Here is a 23,189-nt window from a genome sequence, read left to right as displayed (position 1 = left end):
CGTAAAGCAATGCTTGATAAAATAATTCAAAACCGCAAGTCTCTTGCCGCCATTTCCACCGCCATGCCCACCGTGATAAGTTGCGTAAAATCTTTCAGCTTAATTTGATTGAATATGCTCAAGGTACAAGAGCTCCAAGTACTACTACTATATTAGGAATAGCTTCTTTTCGAGTGAAATTTTATGGAGCGATTCGGGCCAGATATGAAAGCGCCCGAGATGTGGATCAAGGCCCAAAGTTGCTTTCTGTGGTACGTAGTTGCAGGTATAGAATTCGCTCCGTCACGAATCACAGCCTCACGGGGCACACCCTATTCATTTCTCCTCCATCAACCCACCAATGTAGCGCAGCTCGTCGACCTAGTGCCGAACCGTCTGACGTTGTTTGAGCGGTAGCAATCATGACTGGAACCCAGGGCGACGGCGGTTCAAACCGACGCGACGAAGTGGCCGCACACATCGGCAGCACAGAGCGCACGCCGTTGCTGAGGCCCAACGGCGACGAGAGCCATGATGACGGGCCTGTCAATGGAATTCCTTGTGAGAATGACCCCGGTGTCTCTGGCGACCAAGAGGAGGAGCAGACTGTCCTGGCCAAGGAGGAGTCGTTCGGCAGGCTGGCGCTCATCATGGGCACGACTTGGGTCGGCGTGTTCCTTGGTGCAGTGGACTCTACCATTATTGCCACGCTGTCTGCACCCATTGCCAGCGAATTCAGGTCGCTAAGTCTAATGTCCTGGCTTGCGACGGCGTATCTTATATCCAACGCCGCGTGCCAGCCTATTTCCGGCCGCTTGACAGATATTTTCGGCCGCGGCCCAGGACTCGTTTTCAGCAATGTCTTCTTTGCCTTGGGAAACTTGATATGCGGGCTAGCTCGTGACGAAAAGATCATGATTCTAGGTCGTGTCGTTGCTGGTATCGGCGGCGGCGGCCTGATGAGCATTTCCACATTTCTGGGGTCGGACCTGATCCCGCTGCGCAATCGAGGCGTTGTTCAGGGAATTGGCAATATTTGCTATGGCTCCGGTGCCATGCTAGGAGGTGTCTTTGGCGGCTTGATCAATGATCATACCAAGCTTGGATGGCGGCTCGTCTTTTTGATCCAAGTGCCCCCGGTATTATTGTCGGCCGTCGCCGTCCACTTCTTGGTCACGGTGCCGCCCAAGCAGTCTGACAAGTCATACTTGGCGCGTATCGACTTTGTCGGTGTCTTCTTAACCTCGTCATTTCTTGTTTTATTGCTTTTGGGGCTGAATTCAGGAGGAAACCAGGTTCCGTGGACACACCCGCTGCCGCTCACAACTATTCCCCTGTCTACGGTGGCATTTGGTGGTTTCTTGTGGTGGGAGAGCCGTGCTCGTCAGCCCATCATTCCTGTTAGGCTGCTGATGACTCGGACTGTGCTGGCTGCATGCTTTACGAACCTCCTTGGCACAATGGTGGTTCTGACGCTCATCTTCTATGTGCCAATGTACCTGCAGGTGCTGGGTGAATCCGCCACAAATGCTGGTCTCAGAATTTTGCCGTCACCTATCGGCGTGTCGATTTCATCAGTTTTGGCTGGCTACATTATGAAGCGAACGGGTCGGTTCGTCACTCTCGGCGTTGCCAGTATGGTCCTGGTCAGTGCCGGTATTGTTTTGCTGACGCTCCTGGGCCGCGATGCCTCTGTCTGGCTTACCAGCCCTGCTTTCTTCCTTGTCGGAGGCGGATATGGTGCTATGCTTACGACGACCCTTCTCGCTTGTATTGCGGCCGTAGATCACTCCCAGCAAGCTGTTGTGACCTCTGCGACCTGTAAGAGTTGCTCCAGAGCCCCTCATTTTGAGGCACCCGCTGCTAACAAGCTTAATAGACCTGGCCAGAAGTCTTGGAGGCACGGTTGGAATCACTGTTGGTTCCGCTGTCTACCAAAACATTCTCAAGACCCGTCTTTGGGATCGTTTCGGGGACCAGCCCGACGCCGCAGACGAGATCCGTCGTATCAGAGATGATCTAGAGGAACTGAGGCACTTGCCTGACGGCTGGTATGACGGGGTGATTGATTCGTTTATGGAAGCATTTGGAGCTGTATGGCTTACCATGTTGGGGCTAGCTATTGCGGCTCTGATTTGTGTTTCTATGATGAGACATCATACGCTTCACTCAACGTTGGACAGGCGATAGACATGTTTTCCTGCTTTCTGCAGCGGACTGGGGCACGAACCGCTCGTGCTTGTATACAGCGTAAACATGAAGAAAACAGTGGTGCGGTTTTTCCCAACATCGAGATTAAAGATCTGAATGACTCAAGTTCAGTGTTATTCGCTTGCTGAAGTCATCTCGCCCATCCCTGATAAATCGTCGATATATAGGGGCCAGTAGTGCATGTCAGGCTATCGTTTAGGATAGTCATGGCCCGTTCATATCACGCTGGTTTACATTCAGGCACCAAGTACGAGCGTTCATTGGTTTATTAGCTTGACCATGCTGTCATGTGACGCAACTGCCACGCTTAGACGCTGCTTACGTTTCAAATTCATGCTCCATGCCAATAGGTTATCAACCTGGTTCTTCTTAAAATAAATCATTGCCAGCCTTACTGTCCGAGTAGTCAGTCATCTCATTTGGCCGAACTTTACTCCACGATAGCTGCGGACTCTTTGGGGTCGGTTTCTATCGCCGACTAAGTACCTAGGAATCAGGCCTCCTGCCATGTCGTGGCAATGAATGTCATGCTCCAAAAGCCTTTGTTGCCACAAGCCGCGACAGTGTCCCACCTGCAGGGATGCTCAACTTTCTGGGCGAGTGAGAATCGAACAATGAGTAAGCATGTGGACCGATGGCTGCATGTCCCTCACCGTTGCCGCAGCGCCAGGTCGGGCACCAAGCCACCTTGCATGCTAACTACAGGCTCTCGATTTTGGCAAGTGCCTTGGTTGTCAATATTGACTTACTGCTTACTGTGGGCATGCGTAGTAGGTTGGCAGGATGTGATACCTGGGTAGGCACTCCGTAGCCGCCAGCATGATGTCGACTCCATGCGCTGTTGTGCCGCACAACCTTGATTGTTGTTGGCTGGTAAAAAAGGAAGATGGCCCTGGACCTCAGCAAAAGCACGAGGCAGGCGCTTCCAAACTGCGCCTCCTGCACTTCTGCAGCTGTTGCACCATGCGGGCCTTCCTCTGCAACAACGCCTCTTCTTTGTTGGCTCCCATTTTTCATCCTCAACATACCTCTCTCTTATCCTTCATCACCAAACCCTAGAATCGGTGATTCCATGTGCATGACGCCGAACACTTCAACACTGCCCCTTGACAGTCCTTGCAAACATCCAAGCCGCCCGCGGACTCAGCCTCAGCTCAGACCTGGTGCTCTGCCCTGGCCTTTACAGATCCACTTTCCACTTTCCCCAACAGAGACTGGTTGAGCAAAGTACAACGACTGTTGTTGCGACTCGACTGACGTAGCAAGCTTGTTGCTGTTTTTCGGGCTCGCGAGTTTGCTTTACGTCGGCGTACGCCTGCCACTAATAAGTAAACACCACAGCACCGACGACGACAAACCTGACAACCATGGGTCTCGAATTTGACCCGGATCTGGTGCCTCGCAACAAGCTCGGCTTGCACTGCGCTCAGATTCTCTTAGCGCTTGTCGGATGGTGCATGGAAATTGCTGTATTTACGGGGAAGGATGCGAAGGTTGTGGGCAACAACGGATGGACATTTGGAGTGGTATGGCGATGACGAAAAATACTCAACGGTAACAGATGATACTCTAAACTGACGTTGCGTAGTTCTTTCTCTCAATCCCAGCATGGCTCTATCTCATCATGACGCCTCGGTTTGCACGTGCCCGAAAGTTTGCCGAGCCTCACGCTATGCTGGCAGTCGACATCGTCTTCACAATCATCTGGTTGTCAGCTTTTGCTACACAGGCGACGTACAATTCAGCAGGCCTCTGCGGGCAGGTGTGCAACGTGAGTAAGGGTGTCGTTGCTCTGGGAGTATTCGTCTGGTAGGTTTTGGGCTCTCAGCACACCCCATCACACTCAGCTAAGTCTTTATTCAACAGCCTCTTGTTTGGTGCTACCTCGTTCATCAGTGCCTATACGCTCACGTACTGGAGGTTCCACGGCAGTCTTCCTGGATACGACAAGCGAAAGCTTCGCGGCGGTGACAACAGCATTGATCCCGACAAGGCCGCATTCTCCATGGCTCCCCACGATGAAAAAGCCTACGAGCGAGTGAATGTGGATGACCACGAGAATACTAGCTACTCCGAATCTGGACGCTACGGCCACGCAAATCCCCATGGCCAGGAAAACGACGATCGTTATGGTGCCCTTCCTCCTGGCAGACATGAGCTGTTTAACCAGGACACTGAGTATGGCTCTGGCAGGGCCAGTGTGCCTCCCACAGATCACCCTTACGGCGGCTCGCAGATTAGTTATGACGACGAGCCTGTCAAATTTCCTGCCGGTAATTACGACCGTGTGGATCGGTAATCTTAAGGATGGGCAGCGATGATGCATAACAGATATTACACATAGACCTTTTATGTAGACTTAGGATATTGGCGTTTTGATGGGGCCATCGAGGTTTAAAGCTTGCAACTAGCGGCGTCGATGAGATGATACCTTGACTCAGATGTATGTAGACTGACTGACTGGATAAGAATAAAATGTGTTTTGAATCAAAGTATTTGATGCAGCATGCCAAGTGTCTTGTAAAAGCTATTCCCCCAAACGCCCTTTTGCCTGTACACGTCGTCACAAGGAGAAACGCTCGATAGCTGGTTCATTCACCCCGCATCTTCTTGATCCTCCGCCCGATATCCCTAGCTGTCTGCTGCATCGGATTCAGCCTCATATCCGTCGCCATGGCCGCATAGTCATCCCCATACCGTTCAACCAGTTTCCCCAACCACTCCCTCTCCCCTTCGCTCTGGTATCTCGCCACCTTGGGCGCCGGATTATGCGACTCCTCAATCAGACTCCTCACCACATCCGTCGTGCCCTCCTCCTCGGCCTCCCTCTCCGCAAGGCCACCCCACTCATCCTCATTCTCGTCTTCCGAACCGGAGTCAAGACCGTTCAGCGGATCATTCAAGGGATTCGACCTCGTCGTCCCCAAGACCCGAACAATTTTGCCATCCGCATCCCTCTCCACCTTTGCCTCCGAGACAATAGCCTTGCCCACAGACGTTATTGCGAACGGGTCGTCTTTCGATATCCCCACCGTAGCGGCGCTCAGTTTCTTTTCCACACCGCCGGCGGGGGCTTTGAGCCGCGCGACGAGTCCGAGGCGGCGGTAGTTCTGGGCGAGAGTTTCCTTCTTGTCCCTAATGTCCCACGGTTAGCAGCTTGGACCTGAGTGATGGCGCGGGCGCCGTCGAGGAAAGGGGGGAAACGGCACCAGTTTTTGGCGATGACGTTGTTGCCGCGGGGGTTGAGGATTCTCTTGGTCTTGTTGGATTGCTTTACCGGCTGGCGGTTCGATCGGCGCTTCTTTTTCTGGAGTTCGCGGCCCATGGTGGAGGTTGGACGTGAATATTTGGTCCTGGACGGGGGTTGCGGGAGGTTGCGGTTGGAGGTTGGTTGTCTGTCGGCCAAAATTTCTGAGTGCGGTCTTATCGATAAGACCGGCGCGGGGCGTGGCGGTGGTTGCTCGGCCAGATGTCGGGTCGCCGATACGGTGTTTTGGGGTTAGGGTTGCCTATAAATTTGGATGGATAGGAGAGGATAGAAAATGGCAAATTAAAAAAAAAAAAAAGAAAAAGAAAAGAAAGAAAAGAAAGGAAAGGAAAAGAACAAAGAAAAAAGGGGCGCTCGCAAGCTTGTTCAGGACTAGAGATGAATCGAAAAGGATTCGGGGGTCACTGCTACTAGAGCAATCAATCAGGGGAGTAACAAATGGATACACGAAATCGCGGCGGTCAGTCGTATTTGAACACGCCAAGCGCCCCGCGTGTTTACATCTGGAATTTTTCATTCTGCTTCGTCAACTATACCTTGAATTTTCTTGGATCCAGCTTGTCGATACTCGCACTTCTAGCTACTCCGTCAAATAAATACTCGGACATCAATTTTCCCGTTGCAGGACCATTCTGAATCCCCCAGCACGTATGGCCCGCGGCCACCCACAACCCTGGTACCGTCGTCTGCCCTATGAGCGGGCCACTCTCTTGGCCGAACCGCATATGTCGCGGCAGATAACATGACTGCTTGGCTTTGATGGGAGCCGCGGCGAGGACCGGGCTGAATGTGCTAATGTACGAGGCAATGTCGTCACAGCGAGCCTCGTCACATTCGACTTGGTCGACTGTGTCTGGCAGCGGCGTGGTGGTATCCCCTTCACCTGTGCTGCATGTCAGTGCCGTTGAGTCTTGGCGCGTAGCGTTTGGGGTGTTTACCACAGGCATAGGCCTCGCCAAAGGGACGAGCATAAATTTCAGGATCAACGTGGCTCTTGTGCATCCTCTGCTGTCCCAGTTTCGCCCGGTGCTCTGGCACAAAGTCACTGGGCAATTGGACATCTGTGAAGACGGCAAACGGGGACACTTCCACATCATACACGACACTATGTGCTCGCAGGCCTTCCACTTTCGCTCGCGGCAGCAGCCGGCCTGTCCACGGGCCGGCAGTAACGACAACGTCGGTTGCATCATTGATGTCCCCCGTCGCCCCGGTGCTTCTGTCCAGGTACTCGATGCTTTCCACGGCGGCTTTTGACGTGGACAATTTGGTGACCTTTGTACGTGTCCTTATTTTGACGCCAGCCTGTTCCGCTAATTCGCCAATAGCAGTGGTGAAGTGAAGGGGGTGAACTTGGGACGTCTCTTCTGTTCCGGGACCGCCCATCTCAGCCCAGCTCGTCACCAAGTCTCGGTCCACCCAGTCCAGGGCCTTGGGTAGTGTCCTTTGTTCTAGTAATTCTTGTGCCGCCTCATCTTGCTTTGGCAGCTTTTCCCACGGCTTCTCCCCTTCCGCGGAGGGTTGGGAGCTGTGGAGTTTCTTTCTTGATACGACGGCCTCAAAACTGCCACATTGCAGTTTACGATAGCCCCATCTTTGCGGGCCGTTGTGCTCTGCAGCCAGCTCTGCGTGCAACTTATAGGATAGAGGCACAATGCAGGCGGGATATGCCCACAGAGCCAGCAAACCGCCTGCTTTTCCAGAAGCACCGCATGCAAGTGACGGGCCAGCCTCGAGAAGTGTAATTGTGTGTTCAGCCGGGTTGAACTTTGGATGGCGAGTGAGATAATAGGCGGTTGTACAGCCAATGATGCCGCCGCCTGTGATGCGTGTCAGATTCCTTCATTGCCGGACAGGTGGCTGCGGCGGCGGCGGCGGCGATGAATGGGATGGGGATGGGGATGGATTTGGTGATTGTGTATCACGTACCGACAATCACTATGTTGCGTTTCCCGTCCATGGATGGAATTCTATAGCTCTTTCAGGTGTGATGTGGGAATCGCACGCCGGGACAGGGACGTTGACCGTACGGCACGGCCGATGTCTGCCTGGCGGGTAGGCGGTGGTGGATCGGTTGGTTGGCGGAGCCTGTGCGTGAGCTGTTATCAATCATGGGCCAGACGACGATGCTGAGCCGCGCCGTCAATCAGTCAACATGTGTGTATGTGTGTATGGGTGTATGTGGCCATGACGCAAGCGGGGAATTATGCGCACGTTGAGGCGTTGAGCGTGGAGATTTATTACTCATTACTCTATGCTTATCGATGCGTACCGCGCAAGTCGCAGTTGCATAACCCAACTACGACAGGTGCTCAGCTTCCAATGGATGAATGGCGCGATTCAAATGCAAGCGCGTCCAACCACCAGCCGACAACGCCTCTCCGAGGAAACCCCAAATAGTACTAGACTCTGTTAAGATCTTTGATGCAGCACGTAGAAACAGCCAGTTCAAAGTCATTCACACCTTCCTCCGGAGTCCGTACCAGAAAACCGCGGGTTGCGGAACAACCAGTCCCCGAGTCCCAGGAAAATCGCGGGGCGTTATGTTGCCCCTCCACCGCCACCGCCATCCCGGCGCCCTCCTCGGCACGTCTCGACTCGGTACTCTGCTCCGTCCTTTCGATATGGAGATATCAACTCAATGTAGGTACGTGCTCCATCACAACTAGCTCTACCCCGGCATATTCTACCATCTACCCAGGTAGGCCCTGGTTTCCTTGGCCAGCTTCTTCCGAAAAACGGCTCGCCAACAGGGCTGCAAGGCTCCATGGTAACCCTAACCGCCCACAATGCTATCTCCCGACGTGTTACACGATAGCAGTGGCACTAAGCTAGATATTACTTAGATAATAGTTAAAAGCCTTAAATTAATCTACAAAAGAGAGAATTATATGCGCTCTTTAAATAGGTGCGCTTAGCTCTACGCTTTAGGTGCGTATTAACTTTATTCTATACGTATATATATCTATTAGCTCTAGGTAGGTATGCTAGAGCGCGTTAGGCATACTATACTATACAATACACCCCCTAATTAAAGCTGCATTTAAAGCTATTATAAGCCTTAGACTATACAAGCGTATACTTAATAGAGCATTTAATTAAAGCTTTTATATGCCTACTAATGCCTTTAATTTGCTCTAATTCTATTATTTTATATAGTATAGCTATACTATTTTTTTAGGTAAATTAAAAGTAAGCACTATATGCTTATTAGCTAGCTGCTCTTTATATTTATATATACTTTCTAAGAGTATTATAAGCTCTCTTTTTCCTTCCTTCTACAACTGCCTTTATATAATTATAAGCTTATATTTTAATTATTACTATTATTATTATTATTATTATTATGCCTCTAAGATTAAGCAGAACTATTTATACTAAGTGCTAGCAGTAAATACTAGTAAATTTAGATATATCTATATCTACCTTATTTAAGGAGCAGCCTAGTAGTACTACTTCTACTCCTAATAGCAAGAAGGTTCTAGTAATAACTTCTCTCTCTAAGTATTATTATCTCTTAAGGCCTGCTAAGCCTATAAGAGTGTAAAGAGTAAGTTATGCTTAGAAGCATTATTCTATAAGTTCTATGCGCTAACTATTAGACTAAATCTCTAGAGCTAGATGTACTATATAATATGCTCTATAAAGGCTGTATTTATATAGCTATTATAAGCAAAGGCAATAAAGGTTACTGCTTTAAGGTAACTATTAGTTGCTCTAAATAATACTACTTATATAAGGCAGGCAATTATACTTGCTAGCCTTAGTAAGCTTAATTTTACTCCTTTAATTAGCTAATTACTAATTATATATATAGTTATACTATATTAGTTTCTATTGCTAAGTAGATACTATTAGCATTAAGTATAGATAGTAAGGTAAGCTCCTAATGCTTTATTACCTTTAATTTTATACTTAATTTTAATACTTTAAGCTGTAGATATATAATAAGTGCTATTAGGCACTTTAATTATAGCTTAACTTTCTTATAGAGTCTAACTCTATATATAAAGAGTTTATACTTAATGTTAAAGCTAATAATGCTGCTAGAGGCTTATTAGCAGCTAGGGGAAAGAAAGCTTATATAAAAGCTTTACTTAACTAAGTTATAGACTTAGTTATTAAGAAGTAAGCTTTACTTTTATTATTCTATTATATATATATTTTAATATAAGTAGCAGCTTACTTTTTGCCTATAGGTATTTTTAGTATTTAGTATTTTAGCATTACTTTATATAATTTTATTTACCTTCTAAGCGCGCTTTACTTAGAAGAAGTAGGCGCTTATATATCTAAGAAGTAATTAATTTAATGCCCCCTCTTAGCTGTACTCTTGTTTGCGTAATTATAATATTACAAGAGTTAGCCTTAGCTGCTTAAATTAACTAAATTAAGCAGGCCTTTAAAGTATTTAAAATGTAGTTATTTCCCTTGTTTTTATAGGTGTTTTTTATAGTAGGCATCTTAGCTGTAGGTAAATATATAACTTTAAAGCTTTCTTTTTTATATTTCTATTTTAACTATATATTATAGATATTAATATAGTATAGATATATATTAATTTGCTTGCTTAAATTAAGTATAAAATAAATTATCTACTAATTATTATATTAAATATTATAATTCTCTCTTAAGTTAAAATAAATATTGCAAAAAAAGCGCTTTAAAGCTATAATCTTCTTTACTGCTTATTATAAAGTAAGTAGTTTAGCCTTTATTATAAATATAGTTACTATATTCTAGCGTATAGCTTTCTAGATAACTAGACCTTAGACCTTTAAATAATATAATAATATATCTCTATAATAACCTTTATATACTTAAATTATTTATATATAAAGCATTACTTATAACTTCTAGCGCTTTAATTTCCCTTATACTGCTGCTATAATAAAGAGCAACTTTACTTATTAAAGCTAAGTATTAAATAGCTTAGTCTACTGCCTTTTAATGCTTAGAGCCTAGGTTTATTAGAAATTATAAAAGCTTAGAAGCAGTATAAGTAACATCTAGTCTAATTATAATTACTATATATAATAGAGAGCTAACCTTTTCCTAGTAGGCTTTAATTTCTTGCTTAGTTGCCTTACTAATATGCTATATAAGTTCTATTATAGAAATTAGTATAGTAAGAAAAGTAGCTTTCTATACTTAACTAAACTTTTAACTAATCTTTTCTATATAAGCTTTATAATAAAGGAAAATTTTGTAGTATAGTCTGTCCTTAATAATCTAGATGCTTAGAAAGAAGCTTAGTTTGCCTTTCTTTTCTAGATTATATACTTACTTTAAGCACTAAACTATATAATTTACTACTTGCCTTACTTCTCTTCTCTTATAAAAGGTAAGTATAATATTATCTATAAAAAATATTAAATAGATATTCTAAGCTTTATTAAAGAAGATATATAGCTCTTCTTTACTTAAATTAAGCCTAGCTCTCTTAAGAGTTATACTTAGCTCTTTAAACTATAAGCTTAGTAAGTCTTATAGCTTATATAAAGCTTTAAGTAATTAAATATACTTCCCTAGTATTTTATAACTATTAGGGAGCTTATATATTACTAATATTATATACTTACTATACTTTATATATAGAAAGGCATTCTTAATATTAAATTATAGTAATTCCATATTATACCTAGCAGCTAGCGCTATTATAATTTAAAATATATATACTATAAGTATTACTATATAGGTTTATTTAATTATAAAGTAGTTCTATAAATTGCTATATATATAAATATATACTTTATATTTATTAAGATAACTTCTCTTATTAAACTTATAAATATAAACCTACTTAAGAGGCAGCAGCCTAGACTAAATATTTATATACTTAATTTTCTTCTAAGTGCTTTTATTATATAGTGCAGTAACCTCTATAGATATTGCTTTCTTCTATTAAGCTTTTAATAAGTAGTTTTATATCTTCTTCTAGGATTTAAGCGCTTTAACTAAATTAGTTAAGTAAACCTTCTCTAAATTAAGCTATTATTAAAGCTAAGCTCTATTTTCCTTATTATATATTACATTAATTACTATATAAACTATTATAAAGTATTATATAGCTTTTGTATTTATATTCTACTAATTAAGCAGAATATTCTCTAGTAGCTACTATAAATATTATATTAAATATATATTAAGACGTTTTCTATATAAAGCACTTTAATCTTAGCGCTTTTTTCTAGCTTGCCTTATGCTATAATATAAAGCTTTTATACTTTATAAGCTCTTTATTCTATAGTTATTAACAGCAGATGCCTTTATTAAGACTTAAGCTCTCTACTATATATCTAAGTAAGTAGCTAACTTATTTAGCGCTTAGTAAGCCTCTAGTGCTAATATACTCTGCTCTTATTATATATTAGTTAGTAAGATTACTTAAGTCTTATCTCTAGTCTAGGCTAGTATTTATATTTAAAGAGGTTGTAACTTAATACTTAGTTAAGCTTATAGCATACTAGTTAGCTGCTTAGGCCTACTACTAGTATTATTATCTATATTAAATATATAATTAAGTATTTAATATAAAGTAGAAAGTTCTATATATATTTCTAGCTCTACTATACTTAGTTCTTTATCTTTAGAAATTATTTAAGCTTCTACTCTTAAGGTAGAATATACATTAAGTTCTACTATGGTATTATCTTCTATAAAGAAAAGTAAGTAGTTTACTTCTTTATCTAGTATATTATTAATTTAAAGAGCTATAAATTAAGCTTTTAATTTTATTATAGAAAGCTTAACTATACTTTCTATATATATATTATAGAAGATAGACTTATTAAATATTATATTTCTTATTATTATAACTTTATTAAGGCAAGGAATCTATATTTAGTATATATTAAAGGCAGAGTATTTAACTAGATACTTAATATAGCTTCTAGAGCTTATTTTATAGTACTATCTATTATAGCCTGCCTTATAATCTCTTTTAAGTAGATATATATAGCAGCTATATATATAGACTTTATTCTAATTAAGTCTTAAGTCTACTATATACTCTCTTATTAGTAATTAAGTATTATTATAAAACTAAGTATCTAGAGTTTGCTATAGTAATTTCTAACTAGTAGTTTAGTAAGAGCTTATATTATAAAGATATACTATAGCTTATATACTCTCTAACTATAGGTTCATTAGTAAGCCTGCGCTTATAAGTATCTTAATTAAGTATAGCGTAATTAATTAGCTTACTCTTTTAATGCTGCTATTAAATTTATATATATAAGGGGGAGAGTTTTTAAGCTTAATTCCTTATATATATACTTAGCGTTAAAATATAGATTTACCTGCTTGCTAAATTATAGCACTCTTATTATTCTATATAAACTTATATATTAACAGCCCAAATTACTATATAACTTATTGCTTATAGTAAAAGAGCATATTAAATACTATTTTCTATACTTTATTAGAGAGTAGATATACTTATATTATCTTAGAGTATTTATCCTTAAATACTAAGAGCTAATTTATACTATTATAACTAGGTAAGTAATCTTAAAGGTTTTAATATATACACTAAAATAAATATAGTAATATATACTCTCTAGAGCGCCTAGATATAACTTAGTGTATAAGCACTTAAGTATAGACATTATAGTCTTTATACTTAATTCCCTTTATATATATATTCCTAGTATTTAAGTAGAGCTTCTTAAGCATAGCTTTACTAAGATAGCTAGCTTATAGATACTATAATTTAGAGGTATCTTCTCTTAGCTTTAGAGAGTTCTTACTAAGCCTCTAGTGCTAAGAGCTTTATATATATATATTCTAAGTATAACTACTTATAGTAATAATAGTAGAAGAGCTTAAGATTATAGTATTTTCTTAAGAGTTCTTTATATAGTTATTAAGAGGCTTATATTTAAGGAAGGTTAAGCTAAACTTTCTAACTAGCTAAGCTAGTACTATACTTCTTTCTAATAGTCTATAGTATAGTATATAATTATAACTCTAAAGCTAAGCTCTCTTTTTATATAAAAGATCTACTAAGATAATATTAATATAAAAGTCCTTAATAAGAGCTATATTACTAAGAGTAAGGTCTACTGTTTTAGCGCTATTATTACTATATAGAATCTTCCTAAGTATATATATACCTCTTCTAATAATTAGATAGCTTATTGCTTCTACCTCTATATATTCTTCTATTATCTCTCTAAATAAGCCTAGCTTAAGTAGATTAATATTATTAATAAAATATATAGCACTATAGTTATTTAATAGTATGCTTAAAGAGAGTAGATATTTAGCTTATCTAAGCGCTATATAAATTCTAAAGTATTACCTATAAAATTAAGTAATTTAGGGATTTATAATAGCACTATTAAATTCCTTATTAAAAGAGTATAGTTTCTTATTAAAGCTCTAGTTATTCTATAAGCTTAGTTCTATGCCTTCTGCTAATAGCTTTAAGTATAAGTCCTTCTATTTATTGCTATTATAGTAGTTCTTTATCTATATAATCTCTTTCTTAGTTAGATATATATAAAGTTTAAGACTCTAGTCTTCTATAAGTATATAGTATAGTCTTTTATATTTCTAAGCGCTTTAGAGATAGAGAAGAGATAAATTCTTAGGTATATAAAAGTACTTCTTCTTCTTAGCGTTATTTTAAGTATTATTCTAATTATTACTGCTATTGCCTTAAGTATTATTATTAGTATTATTCTTATTATCTTTATAATCTAAGTATTTACTTAAGGTAGTATAAATACTCTTAGCTTTTAACTTGCTATACTTATTTTAAGTAAGGTAGCTATTAAATATATTACTAAAATCCCTAAGTATATAAGTCTTTAGTATTTTAATACTCTTATTATTTCTTATTATATTAATTAGAGTTTTAGCCTAGCTAGAATTATAGCAAAATCTAGCTGCTTTAAGGAAATTATAAATAGTAATAATACTCTAGATCTTAGCAATTTTTTCTATAGTAGTATAAGTAAAGGCCTTACTTTATTAGAGATACTAGTTCTTAAGATTCTAATTTATATATTAAGTATCTTTAAGAACTACTTTATAGACTCTATAAGCTTCTATATAAATACTTAAATTATTTAGAGCAAGCTATACTTTTAGCGCTTTAACTAGCTACTTAAGAGTAAATTTAGAATTTATTCTCTCTAGCTTAACTATAGTTACTTAATATATACTTAGTTTAATTAAAATAGCAAACTAAGTATATATATAAGTTATACTCTTCTCTTTATATAGCTAGTTAGCATACTAATACTTATAGTTCTTTTGTATTTAGTTATATACCTTAGTAACTATATAAGTTAAATTAAAGTAATAATATACTTTATAAAGAACCTTAGCCTTTACTATTATTAAGCGCTTAAGCTTAAGAAAACTATTAAACTCCTACTCTAGTTAATTAGAGTCTATATAGTTCTAAATCTTCTATATTTTATAATAACTATATATTATATTATACTAATTCTTTTAATTTATAGAGAAATAAAGAAGCTTTACTAGCACTAGAATAGCACCTACTAGTATAGTTAGCTTAGTAGATTAGCTTATAGCTAGCTTAAAATAAAAATAATAAGTATATAATATATATAAAGAGTACTTAATATACTAGTAGAAGTTGCAGAAGTTAATTAATACCTCCTAGGCTTATAACTATTATATAATAGTAGTAGCACTAAGCTAGATATTACTTAGATAATAGTTAAAAGCCTTAAATTAATTTACAAAAGAGAGAATTATATACGCTCTTTAAATAGGTGCACTTAGCTCTACGCTTTAGGTGCGCATTAACTTTATCCTGTGCGCGTGCGTGTCTATTAGCCCTAGGTGGGTATGCTAGGGCGCGTTGGGCATGCCGTGCCGTGCGACACGACGTACGACTGGTACTAGTTATTCCGTATCCACAGTTGGTATTTGCCCTGGTGGAGGGATTATCCATTGCACCTGTAAGATAAACTTACGTGGGTTCGCTGTGAAGGAAGCTTCCCGAGACATTGACAAGGCCATTGTTATTCTCGGCGCCTTGGCCTGGCCAAAGAGGCAAGGCATTGGCAGCTCAGACGTGCGTACGTACGTACTTGTGTCTCACTCAATATCGGCATTGCGTACTGGATCCTCTCGAATCCCAGAAATACTGACTGCGTCATGTCCAGGATTTTCTGGCAGGTCCTGTCTGTCAGACTCGCAGCAGTCACTTGGAACGCTACACAGACAATGCCTACACGACCGGCTTTGAACGTTATTTTTAGATGGGTGGCGGAGTCACTCGACTACGGAGTAGGCACCAGACTTGTTAAAACCGTGCCCACAATTGGGCTACCTCCTCTGAACCCAATGGCCGACCAGTTTTGGCTACCATGTGTGATGTGTGTTTTGACTGGTTGGTAATTTGGTCGGGTCGCCCGAACTAACTACAGGGGACTTGTTGATCGCGATAAAAGCGGCCAACCCGGTGGGTTAGGATTCTAGGAACTTGGGACGGGAGTGTGAGAAGCGCAGGGGCCCTTGATCCTTGTCCACGAACGGCGAGCTTGGCGAATCAACACCGTTTCCCCTTTGGACGATTCTCTTTCTTCTGGCCTTTCCTCTTCCTCGAAGAAGGTGAAAAGCGCATGGAAATAGCCATGGCTGTCGTGTTGGAAAAGGCGTCTCTCTTCTCTCTTTTAGACAGAGAGAAAAAGAAACAAGACAGGAAATTGGTACTTGATTGGCAGCCGTTACAACACCGTTATGTCGTTTGCCAACGTTCAAACCAGAATGAGGACTGTGGTTTAGCTCGCAAAAGTTCAGACCAGGAGCTTAAAGCCAGGCTTGAGCCCCTGGGTCAACAGAATTTATCCCCGAACAACCTCGACAAGCTTGATGAATGCTTGATGCACTGTTTGCCTGTTAAGGCCAGACATATACAGGGCTGCAGGCGGCGCCGCTTGCATGTCATGATGTATGCATATTGGTACAGTTCGCAGTGGCCATCCTTTAACAAGCTATGACGCAACGAGCTGACTCGACCGTACAGACATTCTGGGGAAAGACGTGTGACCCATTGTGTCTGTCCATTGATGGCACCAAACGATTAGCACCGACATCCAAGTATCTCGACGAATGACCGCCTGCAGTAATGATAGTCAGCAAAACAGGCCGCCCCGAATGATGCCTGGCGACGGCTCTCCACATGTCGCTCTTCATTTCCCCCCGTGCGGTATTATCCTTAGCGCCATCATCCCTAGCGCTACGCGGCATTTAGAAACATTTCCGTCGGCGGCGTACCAGGGTGTGTGTTGGGCTCTCATTGCCGCCGAGTGTAGTAAGGGTTGGTAGGTCAAGTCCGGGAGCACAGTATTCCACGTCCTTGGAAAGCCACCTGCAATCCCTAGCATACAATGCATTCAACTGCTATTCCTAATTTGCGCGGCTTTTAGTTATCAGGGGGATTTATCGTTGCTTCATCGGGCTATTGTCAGGATGGACCAGCATAGACAAGGTACGGTGGTGATCCGTCCGCGATGCCTCTCCCTTTTCCCTCCCTCCTCGCGGGTACGCCTCCTTTTCTCCCCGTCCTCGTGGTGCTAAACTACTCTTCATTCTTGAGATTGATTACATTCCCTTTCTTGCAACGTCTCTGTTCTTTATTTTACTTGAAGGCGTGAAGATTTCTTTTTTGTCGTTGTGTGCAAGACACATGCACGTTGCTGGGCGGTCTCTCTTTATGCCGACTTACGAGCATCATGTTGTCCACTCTTTTTTCCTTTGTGGCCTTGCCACTCGTCGCAGAGGCCTTGGTCGAGTTCCCCATGGATAATCGAATGGTTCAAGAGCTCGATTTAATTCGATTTCCGCTTGATATTACTGCTGGCGCTCCAACTAAGAACAGAAGGCTTAAACGACAAAACGAAATTGCTATCAATCCTGAGAAGTCGGGATTCTTTTACTCCATTGAGCTGCAGGTCGGCACCCCTGCCCAAGCCGTGAGAGTCAACTTCGACACTGGCTCTGCCGAGCTCTGGATCAACCCTGTTTGCAGTAAATCCACTGACCCGGGATTCTGCGAGAAACTTGGCCGTTTCAACGGCAGTCAGACTTTTGTCGACACAAATACGACTAATCGGATCGGATATGGAACTGGCTTCGCGAAACTCGACTACGGCTATGATTACGTTCAGATCGGATCCGCCAAAATCAGCCAGCAAATGTTTGGCGTTGCCACCGATAGCGAGTTTGCTTCAACGGGCATCTTGGGTGCTTCTCCTCAGCTGAAGGGCTGGAAGAACGATTATCCCCTCTTTTTGGACAACTTGGCTGCCCAGGGTTTCATCAAGAGTCGCGCCTTTTCACTTGATATCCGCTCCATTGAGAGCAAGCGAGGTTTCGTTGTGTTCGGCGGTATTGATACCAAGAAGTTTTCTGGTCCCCTGGAGAAGCGACCCATTATCCCTGCCGCCGAGTCCCCCGACAAACTCACACGGTACTGGATCTATCTCGACGGCGTCTCGGTGACCAAGGGAGACGGCTCCACGGCGGTGATCTTTGATCAACCCAATGGTCAACCTGTTCTTCTCGACAGCGGCTACACCGTCTCTGCCCTGCCCACAAGACACTTCAACAAGATCAAGGAAGCCTTCCCCGATGTATCTGCTCCTCCCGAGGATGACAAATCCGGTCTGTACCGTGTTCCCTGCGACGTTGGCTCTAGAAACGGCTCGGTAGACTTCAAATTCGGCAAGACCAAGGTTGTCGTTCCTTACAACGACTTCATCTGGAAGCAACCCGATAAGAACATTTGTGTCCTCGGTGTCACACCCGACGATGACTTACCGGTGCTTGGCGATACCTTCTTGCGCGGCGCATATGCCGTCTTCGACCAGGACAATCGCAACATTCACCTTGCCAATCATGAGGACTGTGGTTCTCGCCTGGTCGCTATTGGCACGGGTCCCGACGCGGTTCCCTCCGGAGAAGGTGACTGCGGCAAATCCAAGCCCACGACCAGCTCTGCAATCCCTACTCGTTCGCTTACAACTCCCCTTACTATGAACAACAGTACGACTGCCTCTGTCAAGCTCACAGTCAGCTCCAGCTCTGTTATTTTCAACACCACCACACCGGCTCATTCCACTCCCTCGGTTGATGTTCCTGGCAGGCACAGCACTGTCACCTCAGCCAAACCATTGAGTCCCGCTTCGATTTCTACTGGCCCTACCAACGGCATCGTCATGTCCTCCAGGCCTACTGCCTCCGCGGCACAATCCGTCAAAATCAGCGTTGGCGGCGGCAACAGTAGTAGCAGTAGTGGCGGCGGCGGCAGCATCACGCCTCAAGCTATTACCACGGTGTCAGGGCCTCTCCCCAACATTGTCTGGCAAAACGTCGCTGTACCTCTCACTTATACTTCAATATTCATCACCACCAGCGTTCGCACCATCACTTCTTGCCCGCACTACGTCACTGGATGCCCCACAGGATCTGTCACGACGGAGACCATGACGGGCACGACGACTTGGTGTCCCGGCGACACAGCTCCATCTGGAAGACCTCGTCAAACTGCTGAGACGGTAAAACCGGCCATGACTTTACAGTCTCTGATTGCGTCCGAGCCGAGTATCACATCTGTCTTCACTACGACCGAGACGCACACAATCACCTCATGCTCAGGACAAGGTTCCTGCAAGAAGGGACACGTCACCACTGAGGTCATCACGTCAACTACCCACCTTTGCCCCGAGTCCACGGCTACCTTCACCATTTCGCGAACGCACACCTGTCGTGAGGACGAGAATGGATGTGAGCCTGGCGATGAGACCACGACCGTCTTCACTGTTACTATCGAGCCTCACACGACTGCCGACAGGCCTACTCCCGCCCCTGGCTGCGGCGACAACTGCGTCCTGCCTCCTCCGGCTCCAACGTCAGATGTCGAGGCCCAGCCAAGAGTCACCGGCGTCATGACGGCTCCTGAACCTACCACCACCATTGACGGCACGAATGGCGACATGACCGCTTCCGCCAAACCCGTCGAGACGGCCTGCAGCACATGTGGTTCAGAGACCGTCTCACCACCTCTGACAGCAGGTGCTTCTGGGTCTCGCGCTCCCGCCATGGCCGGTGCCATTGTTCTCGCAGCCCTGTCTGTCGTTCTATAAGGCGAGTGGTGGACAGATTGGACTTTGAATGGTTGAATTGTACAGATCCGGATAAATCTTATTCAATGCCATATGCGCGGCATGTCAAAGTGATGCCAGATTTGTATATAATATGTCGGGACATGAGGAATCACATGTATATTCTCCCCCCCCCTTTTCATCCATGATGCGTATTCTCGAGCGCCCCAACGCAATTTTGCCGTACACGCCAGCGTCGACTCGTCAAGGCAGACCTGCGGCTTTGAAGCCTCGGCAGTAGTAATAATCTTTAGGGCACATCCGCTGCGTGCACAAGGCGCACCTAGCAGTGTTTGGTGCGTGCTATCAAACGGGAAGAGTTGGATGCTTTCTACGAGCCCTCTCCGTCCGACAAGGGCCAAGAATGAATGTGCCAGCCAACAGTTTCCTCAGGTGCAGTCAATGTATATTGTAGTTGCGTCCCCCTCAACCCCATTTACACGGGGATGTTGAAATGACAACTCGTCGCCTCACATGGCCGCTCAGATAAACGTCCGAAACGGTGACCCCGAACGGGGTAGTAGAGGGCCGTTCAAACTTGAGGATACGCCGCTGTTCCAAGACGTCAACGACCAATGGAGGCGATGCATTCGTCAAGCTCGAATACAGTTACAGCAAAAGCAACGAGACAGACAAACTGCTCTGCTCGAAGAACCCGTACTCATGTTGTCTCCTTCACGGTACAAAGAGTCAGCGGCTCGACCACAACGCCGTGGCAGAAACTAAACACAGGGGTTGCGGCTCAAGGATAATGTCCATCGAATCGTCTCACCCGCCATGCGCGCCGTCACGCCCTGCTCATAACATCGGCCGCTTAAGCTCAAGAATCAAGGCGTCCGATCATCGACGCATCGTATCTGCCGAGCGTAGAGCCATATATGCCAAGGACTTATAACAAGATCAAGCCCCGGAATAGTGCTCTGTCGACCGCTAGTTCGGCCTAACCATTGTACAACTGTACTTTGCCGTTTTTGCTTTTTTCTTCGGTTTGCGGCTTCGGCTCAGGTGCGCCGCACGGCGCCCTTATACCGCGATCGATAATACATGACGCCGAAAATAGCCGCGTGACACTGATGATCTTGACGTGCTTCGTGTACCGGGGGCTACAGGTGAGAGTGAGAGGGAAGGGGGGAGTCACTTTTTTGGATGTGGAAAGATCGATGGGCAAAGATTTCGGTGTCGTTTTCTCGAGTGAATATGGCGACAAGTCCGTCCATTTGAGAATCTGCTCATCGTTCATGGGTCGGCAAAGTACCTGAAGAAGTCGGCAAGGAGAGAAGCCCCTTCCCTCAAACGCCAGCTCCGGATTTTTGAAGGGGGAAAATAGTCCATCAGGTCGCAGCCCCTGGATCCAGACGGGAAACGCACTGCAATATGCAGTCCGGACGTCCTGCCGTCGATCAGGGCGTTGAGAAAAGCCTCACGAGGAGAGTTCGGGCCCTATTGTTGCTCTCCTATTCCTTCCACATCTCCTCGGCTCCCTCCCACAGTCTGATCGACTGCCACCCTGGACTTCCTTCGCTTGGCGAAGAACAGGAGAGCTGAATGGACCGGGCCAGTCTAAACTCCGGCTCGCCATATCCAAACACCCCCACCAATATCTCTTCCTCTTTTTCGGAGGAAAAACCCAAACTATCCCGTAGCTCCTGATGAAGATGAGAGAAGATTCCACAGACCTTCCCCAAGCGGATTTCGAGCATGCAATACCACCTTACCAGAGAAGAGGAACGAAGCCCAAAGGCATGGCTACGATCTTTTTCTGACAGGGTTTCTTTGGAGCACTGTGCCAAGCAGCCCTCTTCTGCGTTCCGGTATTACTACGTTTGCAGTTGCACTCGTGCTCAGGAAAACCGCCTTCACGACCGGGGGTGACGGCAGGGGGGGAGAATTCCCCATGTTCGTTCTCGAAAGTTTGCTGCTCTCATTTCTCGTCTTTGATCCTTGTGTGTGACCGAGGGCCACACTGAGTGTATGCCCTGGTGACCAAGGACTTGGTACCATCACAAGAAGGGAAGGAAGAAGACAGACTTGACATAATAGCGCCAACCCGCTACAACGTCGCTTTGGTGACCGTGGGTGTTTTCCAGTCTTGAAGCTGCGAGTATCACTTGCTCTTGTCATTGATATCCGGAGTCGATGAGGTCCCCTTTCTTACCCCCCCGGCGATGGAGAACTGAGCAAACACTGCCTGCGTAGGCGTCTATGATTTTATGTCGTGTGCAGTCAGAGTCGGGACTCGACTGTTTTGCCTAGTTAACCATCCTCTGTTTATTCTACCGACACGTTTGATACCAGGGGACAAAACAGTCGGGGACGGCTAGTAAGTCCTGGGCCCTGGCTACTTTCGGCCCAAGGGGAGTTTCTTTTACGACAGATAGTCTGATTCTGGGCCGGCCAAGGGTATATTGAATGTTTTGATTACGTCATCTTCAGACCCAAGAGAGCGTGGAAGCGAGACTCTGTTGCGGCAATTGCTATATGATCCGACGGTCATGAAGGAGAAGAAGAGGGTGCAAAGCCAGGAGCACCTCATGTCAGCCTCTTCCATTGCTGCATGTGCGGTCCGTCCGATGTTGCCCATATTTGGCAAAAACAACGGATGTTTGTAGCGAAAATTCGCATTGGGGAACGAACGAGGGCGGCGTAGAGTCACGAACCTCGGCGACGAGGATTCATTCATCATAGGGACCATGACCGTGGGGGGCAGTCCGCATGTTGTACGCAGGGAAGCGCAAGTCACAGAAGCAGCTGACTTATATCCAGCCTCGCATGGACTTGTATAGCCATGGATTCCTAAAGTTTGAGGCTGGAGAGAAGTTCCGCAAGCCGTGTTGGAGTTCCTAGTTCCCCGGGCCAGGGCGCATCACGTATCACTGCAACGATGCCGAGTCCGGAGTCCGGACCCATGGCGCTGGTGGCATTTGGATGACTCGACAACGTGTGCGTACAACGAAGGCTATGTGCCTCTCGCAAAACGTTAATGCAACCACTGCACTGGCAAGATGCAGAACGGGGTTTTCATCTCGGCGCCACGAATTGGGCGGTGTGGCCCCGGACGCATAGAGCAGAGACAAAACAACCGTGTGCAAAGTTCCCGGCGGCGGCGTCATTATTTTGTGCCGCTCCAACATCCAAACGTCCAAACATCCAGGGACTTTTGCATCTGCAGAGCGGGGGTTGCATCCTGACTGACCGGTTCCTGCCACGCCCCTGTCGGCAGCGCGCAAGCGAACATGTAACATGTGTTGCGGTGCCTCATCTTTTCGGTCGTGCAACGACCAGTCCGCTTCTCGTCGAGGAAGTGCTTGCTGTGCCACATGCGCTTCACGCGGTAGCAGTTTGCCGGTTGGCGAACATCTGGAGGACGGGTATGTAATGGCGCCTCGACCCCATGGGGATGATGCTGGGGATTTCCACGTGTTGATCATCTGGTGGTGGAAGCTGTGGTCGCTTGACATGCAGAACCGCAAGTACCTATATGTACGGATATTAAGTTATATCGTCTTTCATGGGGGAATTCCACACCACACAACCGGTCTCTGACCGCGACGGTGAAATTTTTCATTTTGATAGGTCATGCC

The 23,189-nt window shown here is 44.5% G+C and overlaps 5 protein-coding genes across 5 annotated transcripts; 3 read left to right on the top strand and 2 right to left on the bottom strand.

Annotated features, from left to right (window-relative positions):
* Window positions 1-401: 401 nt before the first annotated feature.
* Window positions 402-2,169, top strand: MAM_02249 (Major facilitator superfamily domain, general substrate transporter; the record flags this gene model as incomplete). The annotated part of the gene is made up of 2 exons (XM_040821048.1): window positions 402-1,800; window positions 1,859-2,169. 2 exons carry the CDS (start codon window positions 402-404, stop codon window positions 2,167-2,169), a joined length of 1,710 nt encoding a protein of 569 aa, XP_040681391.1.
* Window positions 2,170-3,557: 1,388 nt separating this feature from the next.
* On the top strand, window positions 3,558-4,489 carry MAM_02248 (uncharacterized protein; the record flags this gene model as incomplete). Its single annotated transcript, XM_040821047.1, has 3 exons — window positions 3,558-3,716; window positions 3,779-3,999; window positions 4,057-4,489. 3 exons carry the CDS (start codon window positions 3,558-3,560, stop codon window positions 4,487-4,489), a joined length of 813 nt encoding a protein of 270 aa, XP_040681390.1.
* Window positions 4,490-4,781: 292 nt separating this feature from the next.
* Window positions 4,782-5,515, bottom strand: MAM_02247 (nucleolar protein 16; the record flags this gene model as incomplete). The annotated part of the gene is made up of 2 exons (XM_040821046.1): window positions 4,782-5,300; window positions 5,354-5,515. 2 exons carry the CDS (start codon window positions 5,513-5,515, stop codon window positions 4,782-4,784), a joined length of 681 nt encoding a protein of 226 aa, XP_040681389.1.
* A 473-nt stretch (window positions 5,516-5,988) lies between these two features.
* On the bottom strand, window positions 5,989-7,418 carry MAM_02246 (oxidoreductase; the record flags this gene model as incomplete). Its single annotated transcript, XM_040821045.1, has 3 exons — window positions 5,989-6,341; window positions 6,397-7,278; window positions 7,388-7,418. The coding sequence occupies 3 exons, from the start codon at window positions 7,416-7,418 to the stop codon at window positions 5,989-5,991; spliced, it is 1,266 nt and encodes a 421-aa protein (XP_040681388.1).
* Window positions 7,419-17,244: 9,826 nt separating this feature from the next.
* On the top strand, window positions 17,245-19,590 carry MAM_02245 (secreted aspartic proteinase; the record flags this gene model as incomplete). The annotated part of the gene is made up of 1 exon (XM_040821044.1): window positions 17,245-19,590. The coding sequence occupies one exon, from the start codon at window positions 17,245-17,247 to the stop codon at window positions 19,588-19,590; it is 2,346 nt and encodes a 781-aa protein (XP_040681387.1).
* Window positions 19,591-23,189: the final 3,599 nt, after the last annotated feature.

Source organism: Metarhizium album (genome assembly GCF_000804445.1).
Source record: "Metarhizium album ARSEF 1941 chromosome Unknown scaffold_3, whole genome shotgun sequence".
NCBI lineage: Eukaryota > Fungi > Ascomycota > Sordariomycetes > Hypocreales > Clavicipitaceae > Metarhizium > Metarhizium album.
The sequence above is the reverse complement of the archived record's forward strand: the minus strand, read 5'-3'. Positions and strand labels throughout refer to the sequence as shown.